This window comes from Mycotypha africana, assembly GCF_025528875.1.
Source record: "Mycotypha africana strain NRRL 2978 chromosome Unknown BDF20scaffold_13, whole genome shotgun sequence".
Classification (NCBI taxonomy): Eukaryota; Fungi; Mucoromycota; class Mucoromycetes; order Mucorales; family Mycotyphaceae; genus Mycotypha; species Mycotypha africana.
Window position 1 is genome coordinate 432,961 of NW_026515737.1, and position 16,572 is coordinate 449,532.

Here is a 16,572-nt window from a genome sequence, read left to right on the forward strand (position 1 = left end):
CCCACAGGTCTATCATAGTCTGTTCTCAATCAGGAGTATTTATAAATTTTGAGACACACGGCCCTACTTGACGAGATTTATGCGTGACTTAAACAATGAAAGTCGATCATTTAAAATTGCTTGTGAAAAGTGTACCTTAAATTTTAATTCTCCTCTTTTCTTTCAACTTTCCAGCTACACTCATTCAGTCTTAAGAAAGAAATCAGCTTGAATGGCACTTGGTGAAGATACCATCGCAACCAATTATGCCAACGTACAGTCATACATTGGCTTCTGGCTGTTTGTTCTCTATTGCCTAGTTGTCATTGTAGTTGCCATCTTCTTTTTATTCTACTTCAATCGTGTAGTCGGCCAGCTGCTGACATTCTTAATCAATCAGTTTACGTGGAGACGATATAATGCTTACATCGAAGTAGGCAAGTAATATGCAAAAGAGATATACTTTGGGTTGGCGTAATAAACGAAAACAAAAGTAATAACATGTATCTATTTAGATTCGATACGTGTGTCTCTACTAGGAGGCAGGATATTGTTTAAGAATTTAAGATATCTTTCGACCAATGCATCTATTTCGATCTTAAAAGGACATGTTACAATAAGATATTGGCTCTTTAATGTGAGAAGCACTAAAAACGATAAATATGGTATATTAATGTTTTCGTCGGCTATGTTCATTTTGTGGTTGTTCTAAAGTAATTAAGCGCATTATTTTTTTCAGGTAAATTGAGCAATTTACCGTGTAGAATTGTATGTAGCGTAGAAGGCTTTGAATGGTTCCTTTATAACAACACAGCTGCTTATAACAAAATAAGAGATATACTTGGACTATCTTCAACAGATATGGATAGAGCGAATAGTACTCTATACGAGCATAAAACACTCGGGAGAGCGCATTCCGTGAACCAACTTCCGCTGCCATCAACTGATGAAGAGCCATCCTTATTAGAAAAATTGATGCCTTTACAATTCCAGTGTACAACAGGTGCGATAATGATTGGTAACACAGATTTAAAATCGATGCTTGTCTTGAAGCTGTCGCAAGCGAGTGGAATTTATACCAAAGCAAAATCAAGGTCGCCAATGGACTATTATAAAACCGTTGCTGATTGCATACTGCGAAAAGTTCAAATCAGTATGAAAAATAACATGGACTTCACGAATGTCGAGCCACCAAGTCAAGTCTCCTCTGAACCGTTACCGAGAGCAGCGTAAGAATTTTGTGATTAGCAAAGAATTCAGTCTCGGATGAATGAACTAACATTAGATTTAGGTTTTTCTTTTGGTTATTGAAACCATTGAAATGCTTTCTACCTTTTGCTTCGATGAGACAATACGGAAAGATGCAACACATGCACAATATTATGGGGCAAGACAGACAGCACAAAGAAATGAATGAAGAAAATACGACATATCACGAAGAATATGCAAGAGTATCAAATATTGTAGATTGCAATGAAATGGCATTGACATACTATGCTGATTATGCGGGTAAGCACAACAGCGTCTACGTATCATGTCCATATTAGGCAAGAGTTTCTGATACCTTTTTTTGCCCACTTTGTGCCAACAACTTAGGCCCTGTACCGTCAACCGAAGCATCTGATCAATTTTACAACAAAAGCGTAGATATAGGCAACGGCGGTTTACCTCCTGAATGGGGTATACGAATATCCTTATGGGATGCTGTAATTCATTATGGTCCTTGGGCCGATAGACAGAGGTCACAGATGCAAGATTATTTCTTCCCTAGTTCTCATCGTAATAATATACCCACAACCAAACTTATACCCGGGCAGCAGCGCATTGCTACAGCATTTGAGACATATATCGAATTCATGAATGATATGAAATTATTGATTCCCACACGAGAAAAATCAAAGGTACCGCCTATTTTCATATTCGTTTTCTTCGGTATTGTATCACCATACTTGTCCCATTTGCTAATTGAGATTAACCTGTCATACTTAGGATTGGAAGTATACCTTAGGATCAATGGGTTTGGACGTTGATACTGATGGGCATTATACAAGGCCTTACGGTTGGATAAATATCAAAGCCGGCGAAGGTTCCTACGTACGAATTAATACACCTTTTGTCATTGGTCGTGCAGGCCACACTAGCACCATTGATATTGTATTGAAGAATACAGAAATTAACAGTAGTGTTAATCATGCATCTTTTATACAAACAGAGAAGGTCGAGGTAAATCATATTAATAGCCCTTTTTTCTAGCAGATCACGTTTGAAACCTTCTATTGTGCTTTCCCATAGATATCATGTATAATGCCTACACCATTACAATGGAACGGTTTTCGACAGTGGAATTTTAAGCTAAATGTGCGAAAACCTATCATCTTTCTATTACGAGATCATATTTACCTTTTACAAGACTTAGTCAAAGATTGGACAGCGTCGTCAGCGCCAGCAGATCTCTTATATTTTACGCCTATGACATATGTTTTACAGTTTAATTTGGATAACCCCACCATTATCCTTTGCGTGAACGATCATAACGTTATCAATAATCCGAATTCAGTTGCAGATAATGGTAAAAAGATACGAGTAGATGGACATACTGATATAGGATATCTCTTTTCTTATTTTTTATTTCTACGCTTATTTTTTTAGCTTTCTTCAAACTGCAAGGACATCAATTAACTGCTAGTATAACCTTGCCTTTTGTGACATATCAGCCAGAAACTACCAGTGTGAAGTTTGCTGTGAATATAGAGCATGGAAGCGCTGGCTTGTCTCTTCAGACATCACATACTCTGAATGCGTTCCTCAGGGAGGAAGATTCCCATGCTGCTGTAGCAGTAAGCCTTTCAATTGACGGTACCTACGATTTTTATAATTCTGTGGACATAGTACGTCATGTAGAAACTTGTAACCTGCATATCAAAATAAGTGGTGCAACGGTTAAACTCTTTGGTACGTTGATTCGATACATCTTCATTTTAAAAGCCAACTACTTCGGTGAATATAATCATTTTTCAACGCTTGATGAATACAGAAGACGAAAAGCTAATAAGGAAGAGTGGCTTGAACAGAAAGCGAAGCAAGCAGCAGCTAAGGTACTTTTTATCAAGAACTTCCACAAAGTCAAATACTAGTTTAACGTAATGAATGATTATGATTCTCTTCTCTGTACAGCCACTTTCCGACCCATTCGAGGTGTATCTTCTTTTGGAATTGGATGATGGTGTTTTGCTTCTACCAGAAAACTTATATGAGTGCTCAAGATACTCTCAATTGGAATTTCAGGAATTGCAGCTGGAACTGCGTAATTTGGATGTGTATTTAGGTAACGATGGATTACGTACTGACAAAGGGAACTGTCTACTTATACATTGCTTTTGTAGATATGTATCTGAATATAAGCCCAATAACTATAAGCAGAGATAGCAATCCTACTTCACAATCAACAGAAGGCCTTTTCCGTATAAAAAATGCTCGTGACCCTAAAAATTACGTTTATGTTGACGGTAATAGATTGCAACATGTACCTATTCGGATTTGTTTTAACAAAAGCTTATTTCCTTTCACCAGGCCTCAATGTTTCTGCACATCGTCTTTTCGGTCCATTACCACAATGCTTGACTTACCTCTGTCATTGGGAGTTTGATATTGGCCGCATAACTGGTGAAATCAAACCATCATTTCTGTTGGGGCTGGGCTCTTTTGGCCAATCTTTTGCCTATAACATGATTGACGAAGATAATGCTGCTCCCCAAGAATTAGAAAGCAAAAACTTACCAGATGTGACTTTTTTAAAACTGTTTGTTCAGGAAGTGGATGTCTGTCTTATGAGTATGAACAGTGCTACTAATATTAAATTAGCAGAAGGCATTCTGCTGGAGTTCGACAATTTGATCAACATTAAATACAGTCAACGAATTTCTTTGAAAATTCCTCAGGTATTAGTACGCTCGTTAGCGAATCCTGATCAAGCACGTGGAGATACTGATATGGATGTAAGTGTTGCACTTTTCACTGTTTATTCTTACAATGTACTTTACTAATGAGTTTTGTATCTTTAGGAAGAAAATTATTCTTGGGTTGAAGTAGCTAAAGCCGACCTTGGTTTGAACGTAACAATCTTTCGACAAACAGCATCATGGAGAATTTTACGAGAAAAGCAACAAGAATTTATTAGAGCTCAAGATTATCCTACGAGACGATGTTCTAAATTATATGAAAACGCTGGTAATTTCTTACGAGATGAGCTCTTTTTAATTGTAGCACACTCATAAATGTGAGTTTTTATTAATTACTACTTACAATAGAAACCCCCAAATCATCAGTTCAGCACAGCGACAATCATCATGTAGGGGTTTTATATGCTCCGCCCTTCAGGCCTTTCACGTTTGGTAATAATGATTCTTCAGGCTAGTCAGTGTGAAAACTCATTTTTCTCTGTATTCTAGGTCATGTAAATGATACTTCAAAACTCTACAGTAGCCAATTATCAACTTCAGCAGAGCAACTCATCTATTATGAAGATTTTAGAAGTTATGGTGATGACGAAAGTATCTCTAGCTATGATGCTACTTCAGGTAGCTCGTACGTATCAGACTATTCCGAGCAGGAAGACGAAAGCTATGTTCACGACGAAATTTACGAAGCTCTGTCAATGAAAAGTGGCACTATTAAAGATGTCGAATCCTTCCATACAGCAGATAACACAGATTACGATAATTATAGCTATGTAGACGATTTTTCAACAACATCAAAAGAAAATAGTGATGAACAGAGTAGTAGCTGTAAGTTTAAAAAAGAGCCTATATAAACTTTGGTTTATGCACTTTCAAAAGCGCACAGCTGATATATTTCTACAGATAACACATCGTATAATGGGCAAACAGATACAGCTATCGATAAGCAGCATCAGTTAAATGAGAAAAACCTGGTTGCTGCTATCCCTCCGTCTATTCCTTACAGTGATTATCTCAGACGTTATAAAGTCAAAAGATATGGCTCTGAAATCGACTACGGCAGCTTCTTCCATTCATTCATGCCTCCGTCAAAGCCCCATTTCATACCAGAGAAGGTAAATAACTCATCCACATAAATTCATATCACGTTACTTACGAACACAAGCATTCATTTACAGGAATGCGAAAACAAAGATACTCCAATTCATAACTTTGTAAAACAAAATTCGACAGACTATTTCGGAAACGATGACGACAACGGTATTTCAGAAAATACTGGAACCGATGGGCAAGGAAATGAAGTACTTGCTACTATTGTCATTGAGGCAACCAAAGCAGTAACTATCCTCGTCACTCCAATTCTTGTTAAAGTGGTTCAAGAATTAGCAGAAGAGATCATAAAAGATGTAAGATGCTAACAGTAGGAATTGTTATTGCATTTTTACTTACATTCCTATCGTTGCAGGATTGGGATTTAGAGACAATGCTGGACACTCTCCAAATGAAGTATATTGAACAGTTAACACGTTATTTAACTGATCAATACATATGCACACGGTTTGCTGTGATACTTCCACAGACTTACCTTCAATTCATCCAGAATGCTACTATGCCCAACGATCTCCCTTCTTACAAGCATGGGGAATCTGTTGTAAAAACTCAATATAATTCTGAGGGTACCGTTCTCTGTTCTGCAGACTTTTCACTTAACGATTTGAAGTTGATGGGAAGAGTTAGGTTTGAAGATTACGCCTTCAATGAGAAGAAGAACAAAATGGTGGAATCGAAACTTGTGCTGCAAGAGTCTAGAGTTCATTTTGACTTGGATAGTATCGGTTCAACAGTGCGCTACATTTCAAGGCAACGCGAACAACATCCCATCGATTTTGGTATACCCTATGAACGGTTGAGAAACAAAAAACGCTATGCTGATTCGGAAAATGATAATACTCTCATTGATGAGTTAGTAATGTTAGACTTGTCAGTAAAAGAGTTTAATGTCAAATGGTTAGGGGCCATGATACCCAATTACGTTTCGTTGAATTTTACAGACGTAGACACAATCATCATCACTGAATCCGTTGAGATTCTGATGGGTGCTGTATATTCCTGGCTGGTCTTTGTTGACGATCTTAAGGGTATCTTGGAGGGCTTCCGTGAACAACGAACAAGGCAAATGCAAGTCTTCATTAATGCTATAGCCAATTTCTCAATCACGCGAGGTGTCGTCGGCGATCCTGCGTTTTTAACAACACCAACTACAATGCTTAGGCTCGGTTCGAGAAATTTTCGTAACGATTGTGGTTGGAAATTACTAGCACGGATGCGTCATTGCTTACGGTCAATGCCTCTATCGACAAGAGAAGCGCTTCAATATCGTCTTACATCCGGCCATGCATTACAGGAATTAGATTCGGAAGCCATGTTCGATAACGTTGTTAATACATTCTCGTTATGGCGTAGTTGGGAAATAAGCAGTGTTGATATACAAAATTGTCGTCTATTTACGCAACCATTCAAACAAACGACACGACGAACATCATCAATTGATATTGAAAATACGACGGATCGTGTCATACGATTTTTGGTATCATCAACCAATCTGGCAAAGTTGTCTCTAAAGAATTTTAAGTTCGCCATTTTTGAAGAAGAAGCTGCACATCTGAACAAGGAAGACAATAGTATTTCCATTGAAAATGTCAACTTTGCTTTTGAAGCTTTGTATAAGAGCACACTCGTATCCCCAGTCGTGGAGCCAACCACTCATGGTCATTCGAAACCATTCATAGTGCCCGAAGGTTATTTGGACATTGTAACCAATCTTAATATTGGCGGTATAGATATTACGACAAACCCAATTGTTTTAGCATTTGCGAGACATATGTTGTTGGTCCAACGTGTATTTGCTGCAAAATTATCCAATCTCTCTCATACCAAGAAACTGACTAGTAAAGCAGAGGAACTATCGTATGCAGATTTCTCTCAGGCAGCTTCTATTGCTGATAACCAAACACAATTCAACTTTGATTCATTCTTAAGCAAGATCGATATAGTTGTACATGCGCTTCTGAATGTAGATGGAGTGCAATTGATGGCTGACGCACGTGAGTTATGCATGGAGTCGAATGTAAAGGGAGTTTGCGGCTCTATTATGTTGTCAAATCCCAAACTATCACCGTTACATATTATCAATATTGAACGAGAATCTGATACCGGTTCTGGTAAACGTAGCTCTAACCGTGCTTCGAAACGTAATGGAAATCTCGAACCACGTTTGCTCTTAGAGGCTACTGGCGGCATAAACATGGTGGATATTAAGTTTAAAGAGGAAATACCACAGAAGCAAAGAACAGCTGTACTATTAGGAGTATTGATTAAAAAGGCCAACGTTAATGCAAACATAACACAAGTGCCGAAAATCTCCAAGAAACATAGCAGCAAATCCGAAAGCAGCAAAAACATTCTCAATGTATTTTCTAACATTCAAAAATTCCACATCGATGCTCCTCAAAGTTTATTACGTCTTTATGGCTTTATTGAATCATGGCAAGCTGAACAAGGACGACGCTATCATTTTATGTTTCAAAATCTAGTGAAAGAATGGGAGGAACAACGCAAGGAATTAATGAGTATTTCGAAGGATCATGCGAAAAATCAGATTTTATCAACTAGTCTATCTGAAACAACTACAAGAAAACCGTTCATCACAGATGTCAAACTCCAGTTCTTGCTCAATGAATTTGTTGCGAAGGCTGACCTTCTACCGTCATTAAGTGCAAATTATCGAATCGTAAACTTTTTCATCATGGTTGATCAATTGCAGCATAAATCCGAACCCGCATTTACGTATGCATTTCAACTGTCAAAGCAGGTTATTCAGCTCGTTACCAAGGATACTCGAAAAGCTAAAAGCACGCCAATCGTTGATAATGCTAGCATTTTCAGTATTCCTGGTATTCGCAGTACAGGGTCTATCCGGAAAGAGATAGTCGATGGCGTGGCTCAAACGAAGCTACAGGCGATTATCACAATTGACATAATTTCTTTGTCTTTGAATGTTGGTTTGATTGACTCGTTATTGACAGCCCAGTCTCTCGTCGGGAATGAACTTAGTGAGCTTGTCGAGGTATTATCTTACTCTAAACGAAATAGCACTCTATCTGCTTCCACAGATACAGGATCTGCCATAAAAGCAGATAAATCCAAATACTTCTTATATGCCATAGAGCTATCTTTAGACGGTCTAAGAATTTCCGCTTCCAGTCCAGGGGCCATCGGTGTCTTTCAATCGAACCTCTTAGAGGCTACATTGTGCAATGAAATCACAGAGAAAACAGTATCTGATTCAAATACCAAGTTGTATTGGAAGCTCCAGGCAAAACATTTCTCACTTTCGTTGGATCATGACTTTAATGAAGAAACATCTAGTGGTTGGAATACCACCACAGAAAACAACATCTATAAGCGTGATTGTTTAGCTTACATTACTCTCGATTTCACTTTGCAAAACTATTTACCAAAGTGTAATATTGACAATTGTCAGAAAGATACCCATGCACATGATAGGGAGGGTGATTTTGAATCAATTTTTGTGGATCTTAGTCGGGTACGAACGGTGATGCAACCTATCGCACTTGGTAAGCTTGCAGATATGTACATCTACTATGACTCAGAATTGAAAAAGAAGAAGCTGAAAAAGAAGGACGAAATTGATCAGCTTTCTGCCAACACTAAACGAATTGTACAATCGTTTTCAACCAAAGACGACTGGCCGAAGACCTTCCAAAATGAACCACAAACATTATTGCGGGATAAATTGATCAGCATACGCGTTCAACAATTAGGTATTGCAATTCCATTAACTGTTCAAGCAGATGCGTCATTGTTGGAGTCGAATCGAAACGGTAGTGCTTTATTATTATCCATATCATCTATCGAATTTACGACGAAAAATATCGAAAAAAATGCATTGGAGTTAGAGAATATCTCAGTGCAATTCGTACGGCGATTCGATCAAAACAAAGCTGACCACTTCATTGCTGAAAAACATCCACAAATGAACCAGATACAATTTCCATTCATTTCATGTCGTGTTGCAACAGCATTAGAAAACGTCAAGCGTTCGGTAGATATAGATGCCCATGTGAAAGGCTTCGCAGTTGCTATGGATGGCTCAATCGCCGATTACATAAATACATTGAATGTTATCTACCATAAAAGTATGGACCGTTTTGATGCATTTACTACAAAGGCGTTCCACGAGACACAATGCGAAAGACATACATCATCTAGTTCAATGGAAGCTGAGTCTGATAACACCAGTGCCGCTCCTGAACTAGTATACCTCGACATAGGCTGTAAATTTGAATGTGAAAGTGGCGTCATTCGCCTCTATCCCAAAAGATTTACATCAGATATACCGAAAAGTCGAAAGAAACCCAGAACATTGCGTATAAATACCAGTTTTGACTTTAAGAGCGTTGAGGGCAATATGGCCACTATAGAACTTCCTAGTCTCAGCACATTGGTCAATTACGAAACACCGCTTGGAAGTCTTTCTAAAAACACGCCTAAAAGACTCTACGCCGACATATTGATACAGGAAAGCACGAATACACTTCATCCAGCTCTTGCTCAGTTTCTGCGCGATGTCACTGCGGGGCTCAAGACAGGGATTCAACAAAAAAATGAACGAAGAGCAGCGAAGAATAATAAAAAGGAGATTTACACGAATTTGGATGCCACTGTTTTATTACGTTTATCCAGAACACAAGTGGAGTTGAGTTGTCAACCTAATTCAAAAGTTTCATGCTCTTTTGGATGGGAAGATAGTGAATTCTTATTCAACGCTTTCTCATCTGGCAAACACTCTCGTACAATTAGTTGTTTGAGCTCCTTCCAAGAGATCAAAGGGATAGTTAAGCATCACTTTTCGCCAGAGCCTTGTCTTGTGGTAGGACTGAACCGTATTATTTTAAATGCAATATTGTCCTCTCATCAAAGCGACAATAAGGATGTCAATGAAGTATCAGTTATCGTCAAACTACCTTTGATATCCGGTAAATTGAACATGCGCCATCTCCAAGATTTGCTAATTCTCCAAACATGTTGGCTCGGTGATGAGAAACCGTTTGATCCAGCGGATATCGCCAAGGTTTCTCAAAACAAACAACAGCACGTTGAAGGCGAAAGCACTCTTGTGAATGCAGAGGAAAATATTAATGTCGATGACGGTACTATAGCTCATGTTACTCTATCATCGTCAAAACACTTGGCTATTCATATCCAAAATATGCAGTTTTCAGCGGATTTAGGACAGAATATCGGAGAGATCACGCTGATGCCAGAAGAATTGTCGGTTCTGCTACACAATACACCAGCACAGACTAAAGGATTGGATGTATCTCTCGATAGCATTAAAGTTATCGCTGATGGCAGACTCTCTGGGAAAGCGCATTTCAAAAAAGCACTCATTCGTGGCTTTATTGATAAAACTACAAAGCAATCGACAGTTTATATTCACTCTGCTGGTTTTACAGCCGGTTTTGCTTATGAATATCAAAATATCCTCGATGCCATACAGCAACCTTTGGAAATCGATATTTCCTTACTAAAGCTTAATGACCGATATGAGCTCAACGTTGACGCAACTCTTGAAGCACTAATGATCAGGATTTCAGTAAAAACAGTACCAGTGATCATAACTATGGTGCGAAAATTCAAAGAATTACTCCAGAAGAAGAAGATTGAAGCTGGTATTTCATCGGAGACTTACCACTCGGCGCTTAATACTCAAAAGGGTGCTATTACTTTAGAAACTCTACCTAAGAAAAAGAAAAAAAATGCAGATCACAAGACAACAGCTATCCAAAGTTTGATATCCGTAGCTGTCAGAGCTGTAGAAGTTTTAATCTATCCTAGCCAATTTCAAGACACGGATAATGTTGACATGCGAGCTAAACAATTTCAGCTTATATTCAAAGGTTTGGCGAACAACGAAGAGGCGGAGCACAGAGTTTTGACAATCAAGCTATTGAGTGCAGCGCTAGCCAAAAATGTTCCTGGAAAGGATTTAATGGTGTATTATAGCGATCTCTTACATATCGCTGAAGGAAGACCAAAGCATTCTGGTGGAACCAAAATTTTTGGTATTCCAGACACTGAAATTAAAATGAAATCAATCCAGCTCGAAACAGATATAACATACAGTTTTGATGCCGTTTTTGGAGGGCGTATCAGTGTATCTCTTAATATTGGTCTGATAAGATACCTTCAAGAAATGATTAACATTTTTAATATGCAACTTGACCGTGCTTTGAAGAGAAACTCTGGTAGATATTACATTAATGTGGAGGCTAGTACTCCAATGAGTACGAATAGTAATGGGGACATGGAAGAACTGGAGGGTAAAGAAGAGTCCATAGAATTATCACAGGTCGAGGATATCAACCCAGCAGATAAATCATCAGCTTTATTGAAGCCTTTACAAACACAAGGAGAAGAAAAACAAGAAGATATAACGGTTAATGACCGTTATACGTATACAGCTTTAAACTCTGTGAACTTCCAACCTCAGTTACAGATTATGGGTGAAGCAACACCACCAGTTGAATGGTTAGGCCTCAAACGAGAAAGAATTCCAGGATTGATTCATGAAAACATAACTCTACATCTGGATAAGCTTTCACGTATTATCTGGGAGCATTTAAACTCACAAATGGATCAATAAATAGCATTACGTTTTCTACTCGTTTCAGTTGTTCTCATGTTTCCAAACTGTCAGATCAAAAAACTCCAAATTTGAATAACTTTCTAAATGCCGAAGATACCTATTTTCCTTTAAGTTTGTCAAAAATTCAGTAACGGCTACTTCCTTCATTCTTAAACAAAACCCTATACAGATCCAATTTTCAGCATATTGAAATGCTAACACGTGTAGGGCTGCTTATCATAGGTGTGGTTTTCCACGTTATATACCTATATAGCATCTTTGACATCTATTTTACGTCACCTCTTGTTCATGGGATGACACCACATAAAAGTCCTCTTGAGGCACCAGCTGAACGGCTTGTTTTGTTTGTGGGTAAGATCAGCTCTCAGAATCACTAACGAAAACGAAGCGCAATATCTAATTTTACAATCGTTGAATAGCTGATGGATTAAGAGCTGACAAAATTTATGAACCTGATGAGCAAAACAAAAGTAGAGCACCCTTCTTACGCCAAATTATGGAGAAACAAGGCACTTGGGGTGTTTCGCATACTCGTGTTCCCACTGAATCCAGGCCCGGACATGTTGCTATCATAGCAGGTTTTTATGAAGACGTCAGTGCTGTAACAACAGGTAAAAAGCTCTATCCCCTGATCAAAAATTATTATAAATCAAAAAAGCGCTAACTGTATACAATGAATTTTAACGGAACAGGCTGGTCGATGAACCCTGTAAACTTCGACTCGGTCTTTAACCAATCGACACATACATGGTCTTTTGGGTCTCCTGATATTCTTCCGATGTTTCAACACGGTGCATCAGACCCTAGCAGCGTAGAAACATTTATGTACCCACCAGAGTATGAGGATTTTCAAGGAGGTATATAATGACAAATTATACAAATTATTCACTCAGCTCTGATAGGATCTAACACTACCGTCTATATAGAGGCTTCCAAGCTGGACATTTGGGTATTCGATCATGTCAGAGAACTATTTGCGAATGCTTCTACAAATGCAGATTTAAGAGAGAGTCTGCATCGTAAGAAAGTTGTATTTTTCCTTCATTTACTTGGATTAGACACAAACGGGCACGGATTTAGACCAATGTCGAAGGAGTACTTGAACAATATTAATTTGGTGGATGCAGGAATAAAGGAGATGGTTGAAATCATTGAAGAGTTCTATGATAATGACGGCCGCACTAGTTATATTTTTACAGCAGATCATGGCATGAATAACAGAGGTAAGAATAATGACATTTGGCGTCAAAAGGACATTGTAATCTAAGAATAATGTTTGTTACAATAGGTGCTCATGGGGATGGGCACCCGGATAATACTCGGACGCCGATTATTGCTTGGGGTGCGGGCATCCGAAAGCCAATATTATCCGGTTTAGGCCACGATGATTTTTCAGCAGAATGGGGGTTAAGTGAATTACAACGTGATGACATTCGTCAAGCTGATATTGCTCCTTTGATGGCCCACCTTATTGGGGCTGATATACCTGTTAATTCAGTCGGTGAACTCCCTATAGAATATTTAGATGGAGACGAAAATGCTAAAGCAGAAGCTGCATTTGCTAATGCTCGCCAAATTCTTGAACAGTATCAAGTTAAGCATGGTAAGCCAACCGTGATAACGTCTTGACCTAAAATGAAAACTAATAACTTTTGAAATTAGACGAAAAGCAAGAAAATGAGCTGTTTTTTAGACCATTCTCAAAGCTTTCAGGAGAGAATGATCCTAGCAATGTTGTAGCGGAAATTCAAAAGATGATAGACAAGAAAGATTATGTAGGTGCTGAATTAAAATCCAAGCAACTCATGGGAGACTGCTTGGATGGTCTACGGTACTTTCAAACTTACGACTGGCTATTTCTGCGAGGTGTTGTAACTCTTGGCTATATTGGATGGTGCGTATACTGTTTGCAATTTGTACTCCGTCATTTTGTTCTGTTGGACAAGCGACAAAATTCTATGTCAAAGAAGTCTACTCTCTTTGTAAGTTAACTCGACTTGCCTATGTCTTGCTTTCTCAGAAATTACTCACTTCATGTTAAAAAGGTCGATATCTCGTCTGTGTTGATTTTAGGCGTTTTATGCAGTATTCTGTATATACAACGAATGCCGAAGACATACTATGGCTATGTAGTATTTCCTGTATTCTTTTGGAATCAGAATTTTCGTAATTATCAGTATCTCTGGGAAACTTTGAAGATGCATTTCAGGCAAGGTCCTCTGAAATTTCTTGGAACTGTCGTCATCGCACTACTTTTCTTAGAGGCTCTGGTAAGTGTTATACTCTTATATACTCGCGAACAACGAAGTCACGCTAACATGCTACCTCGAAAAAAGGTCTTTAGTTTCTTTTATCGAGGAATTATCAGTGTCATATTTATTCTTCTAGCTTTCTGGCCTTTTGTCATGTCAAACAAAGTTCGTGATAAAAGCAAACTGCTTTTAACCGGTTGGTTTATATCTTGTTTATGTACAAGTATATTCACCCTCTTGCCTGTTGAGAAAGGCGAAGATATTACATCAGTGTAAGTGAGAAAAAAAAAAGGTCCCTTGGGGCAAAGACTTTTCCTCAACAGTCTTTCAAAACTTTTAGTGTTAGTGGCGGTATAATCGGTATCATTTTGGGTCTATTCAGCATAATAAGATTAAATCAGAAAAGCCGTGTTAATCGAAGATTATTAGTCATTATGAGCATACAGTTGATCATAATAGCTTTCAGTATAATCCTCGTAAAATCAACATCTGACAGTATTCACAGAAGGGAAGGGCTTCCTCCATTCAATCAAATTGCAAGTTGGATCGTTATAGGTAAACCAGACAATAATGCTCTATCTCTAATGATCAATTGCAAGTAATTAAACATTACTTTTATAGGTACCTCCAGTCTATTTCCTTTTGTTTACCGTGGAAAGTATGACGACTATATGGGAAGATTGCTCACAATCTGCTTCGCTTTTGCTCCTCTCATGGTTCTATTAAGTATTTCTTACGAAATGCTCTTTTATGTTTCGTTCTGCACTACAGTCCTAATATGGCTTGAAGTGGAACGAACCCTATACAAGAACACACAATATGCCAGTGGTCGGGTTTTGAACGCTGGCGATATGCGTTCAGTTCTTTTGTTTTTGTTTTTCATTGACGTCGCCTTTTTCGGTACAGGCAATGTTGCGTCCTTGAGTAGCTTTTCTTTGGAGAGTGTTTACAGATTTACCACTATTTTCGATCCATTCCTTATGGGAAGCCTCCTATTGATCAAGGTTCTGATTCCGTTCTTCATTGTGTCAGCTGTTCTTAGTGTTCTCACCTGTAGTGTTGATTTGCCTCCTTTCACGTTATTCCTGGCGGTTATGGCAATAACGGATATTCAAACAATCAATTTCTTCTACTTTGTTACGGACTACGGAAGTTGGTTAGAAATTGGTACCTCTATCAGTCATTTCTGTATTGCAGAACTCTTCATTATCTTTACGATTATTTTATTCCTGCTATCACGAATCTTGGTTGGACAACTGGTTCTGCCTCGAAGCAAAAAAATTGTTAACAGAATGAAGCCGAAAACTACATAGCTCTCCCTCATCTTTTTTATGCATATACATACTTTAAATACACCAGTTGTAATTAATTCTAGTTTACTCTACACATCAAATCATAGCATGGTACAAAGTACCGCTTATTAAATCATCACTTGCAATGTACGTTTAATCCTTCATTAAAGTATTTCCTTTTGCAATTACGTCTTGTTTTGTCTCGAATATAATCAAATCAAGAACTATGAATATTCGGCTACTTTATTTTTTTCAACACCTTATCGAACTACAATTTTACACAACCTTTAGCAGTCTTGGTAGAGAGGACTTTTTTTTTTTGAACTTTTGATTTGACCTATGTAAATGGTAAACAAATAAATAGAATGAGAGACAGGAAGATAATGGATGGCAAAGAAAAGTGCCAAGGAAGCTTGTTCTTCAAAAGTTGAGCACATATATATATATATATATTTATGCTCCAGCAAATAATAGATGTAATACTGTTAAAATACGATACTGATTGATCTTCATGGTAGTGCCTCTTATAAAGGAAGCTAATTAACGAAATGGCCAACAAGTACGTTAAGCATACTTTATTTAAGAAACTCTGTCTTTTGTTGCTGTAAAAAAAAAACCAAAATTGCGGTAAAGATCGCAAAGAGCCCGATGATATATTGGCTTTTGATCCATCTTTCTAACAGCTCCATTGTTCTCTTGCTTGATACTAGACAAAGTGAAAAGAACGGCGATACTTGGTACCAGTTTGAGCCTTTTTAACTTTTTCAATCAGTTAATTTGCCCTAACTGTCTGGAAAACGAGCCATTACATCCATCATTTGACTTAAACAGCCGGTGTAATAGTTGGTTTTGTTTATCGACCTCATCCTTTCGGCTTATAAAAAATCTTGATGTAAAGATTGGCAACACCAGCTGTACAAATTGCTCCAAGAATGGTATAGCCTAACGCATTGGTTGTAGCTGTCTCGAACGCAGCAGAAGTTCCTTTATTTTGAACGTCCATAAAATGACCTCATATTTATGAAAAATTTTGCCCCATCGATGAAAACACAATTTTTATGATCCATTCCTTAACCCATTCTTATCTTTCAATGAATTTATCTGCCTATTTCTTGCAGAAGGTTTGCAGGTGACTTTTCTTACAGGACAAGTCGCGTTCATTATTGATAATGTTGCTCGCGGATCGCTATCCCGAAGTAAAATTATCAAATGTTCCAGTTCAACATTGTACTGCTTTAGTTGTAAAATGAGTATTATCACAATATCTTTTGATGAAGTCTGTGTTTTTCTGAGAACTGGCTTTTTCTGCTTCTTTTAAAATATCTCACTCAGGAGTTTTTTTTTTCAATCTAGTGGCCCTT

General features: G+C 38.0%; 2 protein-coding genes across 2 annotated transcripts; both read left to right on the top strand.

The window, feature by feature from the left end:
- Positions 1 to 97: 97 nt before the first annotated feature.
- Positions 98 to 11,761, top strand: BDF20DRAFT_203466 (uncharacterized protein). Its single transcript, XM_053074910.1, has 17 exons — positions 98 to 416; positions 495 to 644; positions 719 to 1,208; positions 1,271 to 1,488; positions 1,576 to 1,880; positions 1,969 to 2,202; positions 2,272 to 2,548; positions 2,629 to 3,074; positions 3,154 to 3,304; positions 3,363 to 3,485; positions 3,550 to 3,974; positions 4,041 to 4,206; positions 4,287 to 4,370; positions 4,428 to 4,763; positions 4,839 to 5,050; positions 5,114 to 5,341; positions 5,401 to 11,761. Exons 1-17 carry the CDS (start codon positions 212 to 214, stop codon positions 11,662 to 11,664), a joined length of 10,314 nt encoding a protein of 3,437 aa, XP_052931569.1. The 5' UTR covers positions 98 to 211; the 3' UTR covers positions 11,665 to 11,761.
- BDF20DRAFT_898415 (Phosphatidylinositolglycan class N-domain-containing protein) lies at positions 11,694 to 15,374 on the top strand. The gene is made up of 10 exons (XM_053082613.1): positions 11,694 to 12,018; positions 12,087 to 12,278; positions 12,360 to 12,524; positions 12,594 to 12,890; positions 12,956 to 13,270; positions 13,330 to 13,649; positions 13,713 to 13,937; positions 14,004 to 14,191; positions 14,260 to 14,474; positions 14,541 to 15,374. Exons 1-10 carry the CDS (start codon positions 11,859 to 11,861, stop codon positions 15,230 to 15,232), a joined length of 2,769 nt encoding a protein of 922 aa, XP_052931570.1. The 5' UTR covers positions 11,694 to 11,858; the 3' UTR covers positions 15,233 to 15,374.
- The last annotated feature ends 1,198 nt before the right edge of the window (positions 15,375 to 16,572 follow it).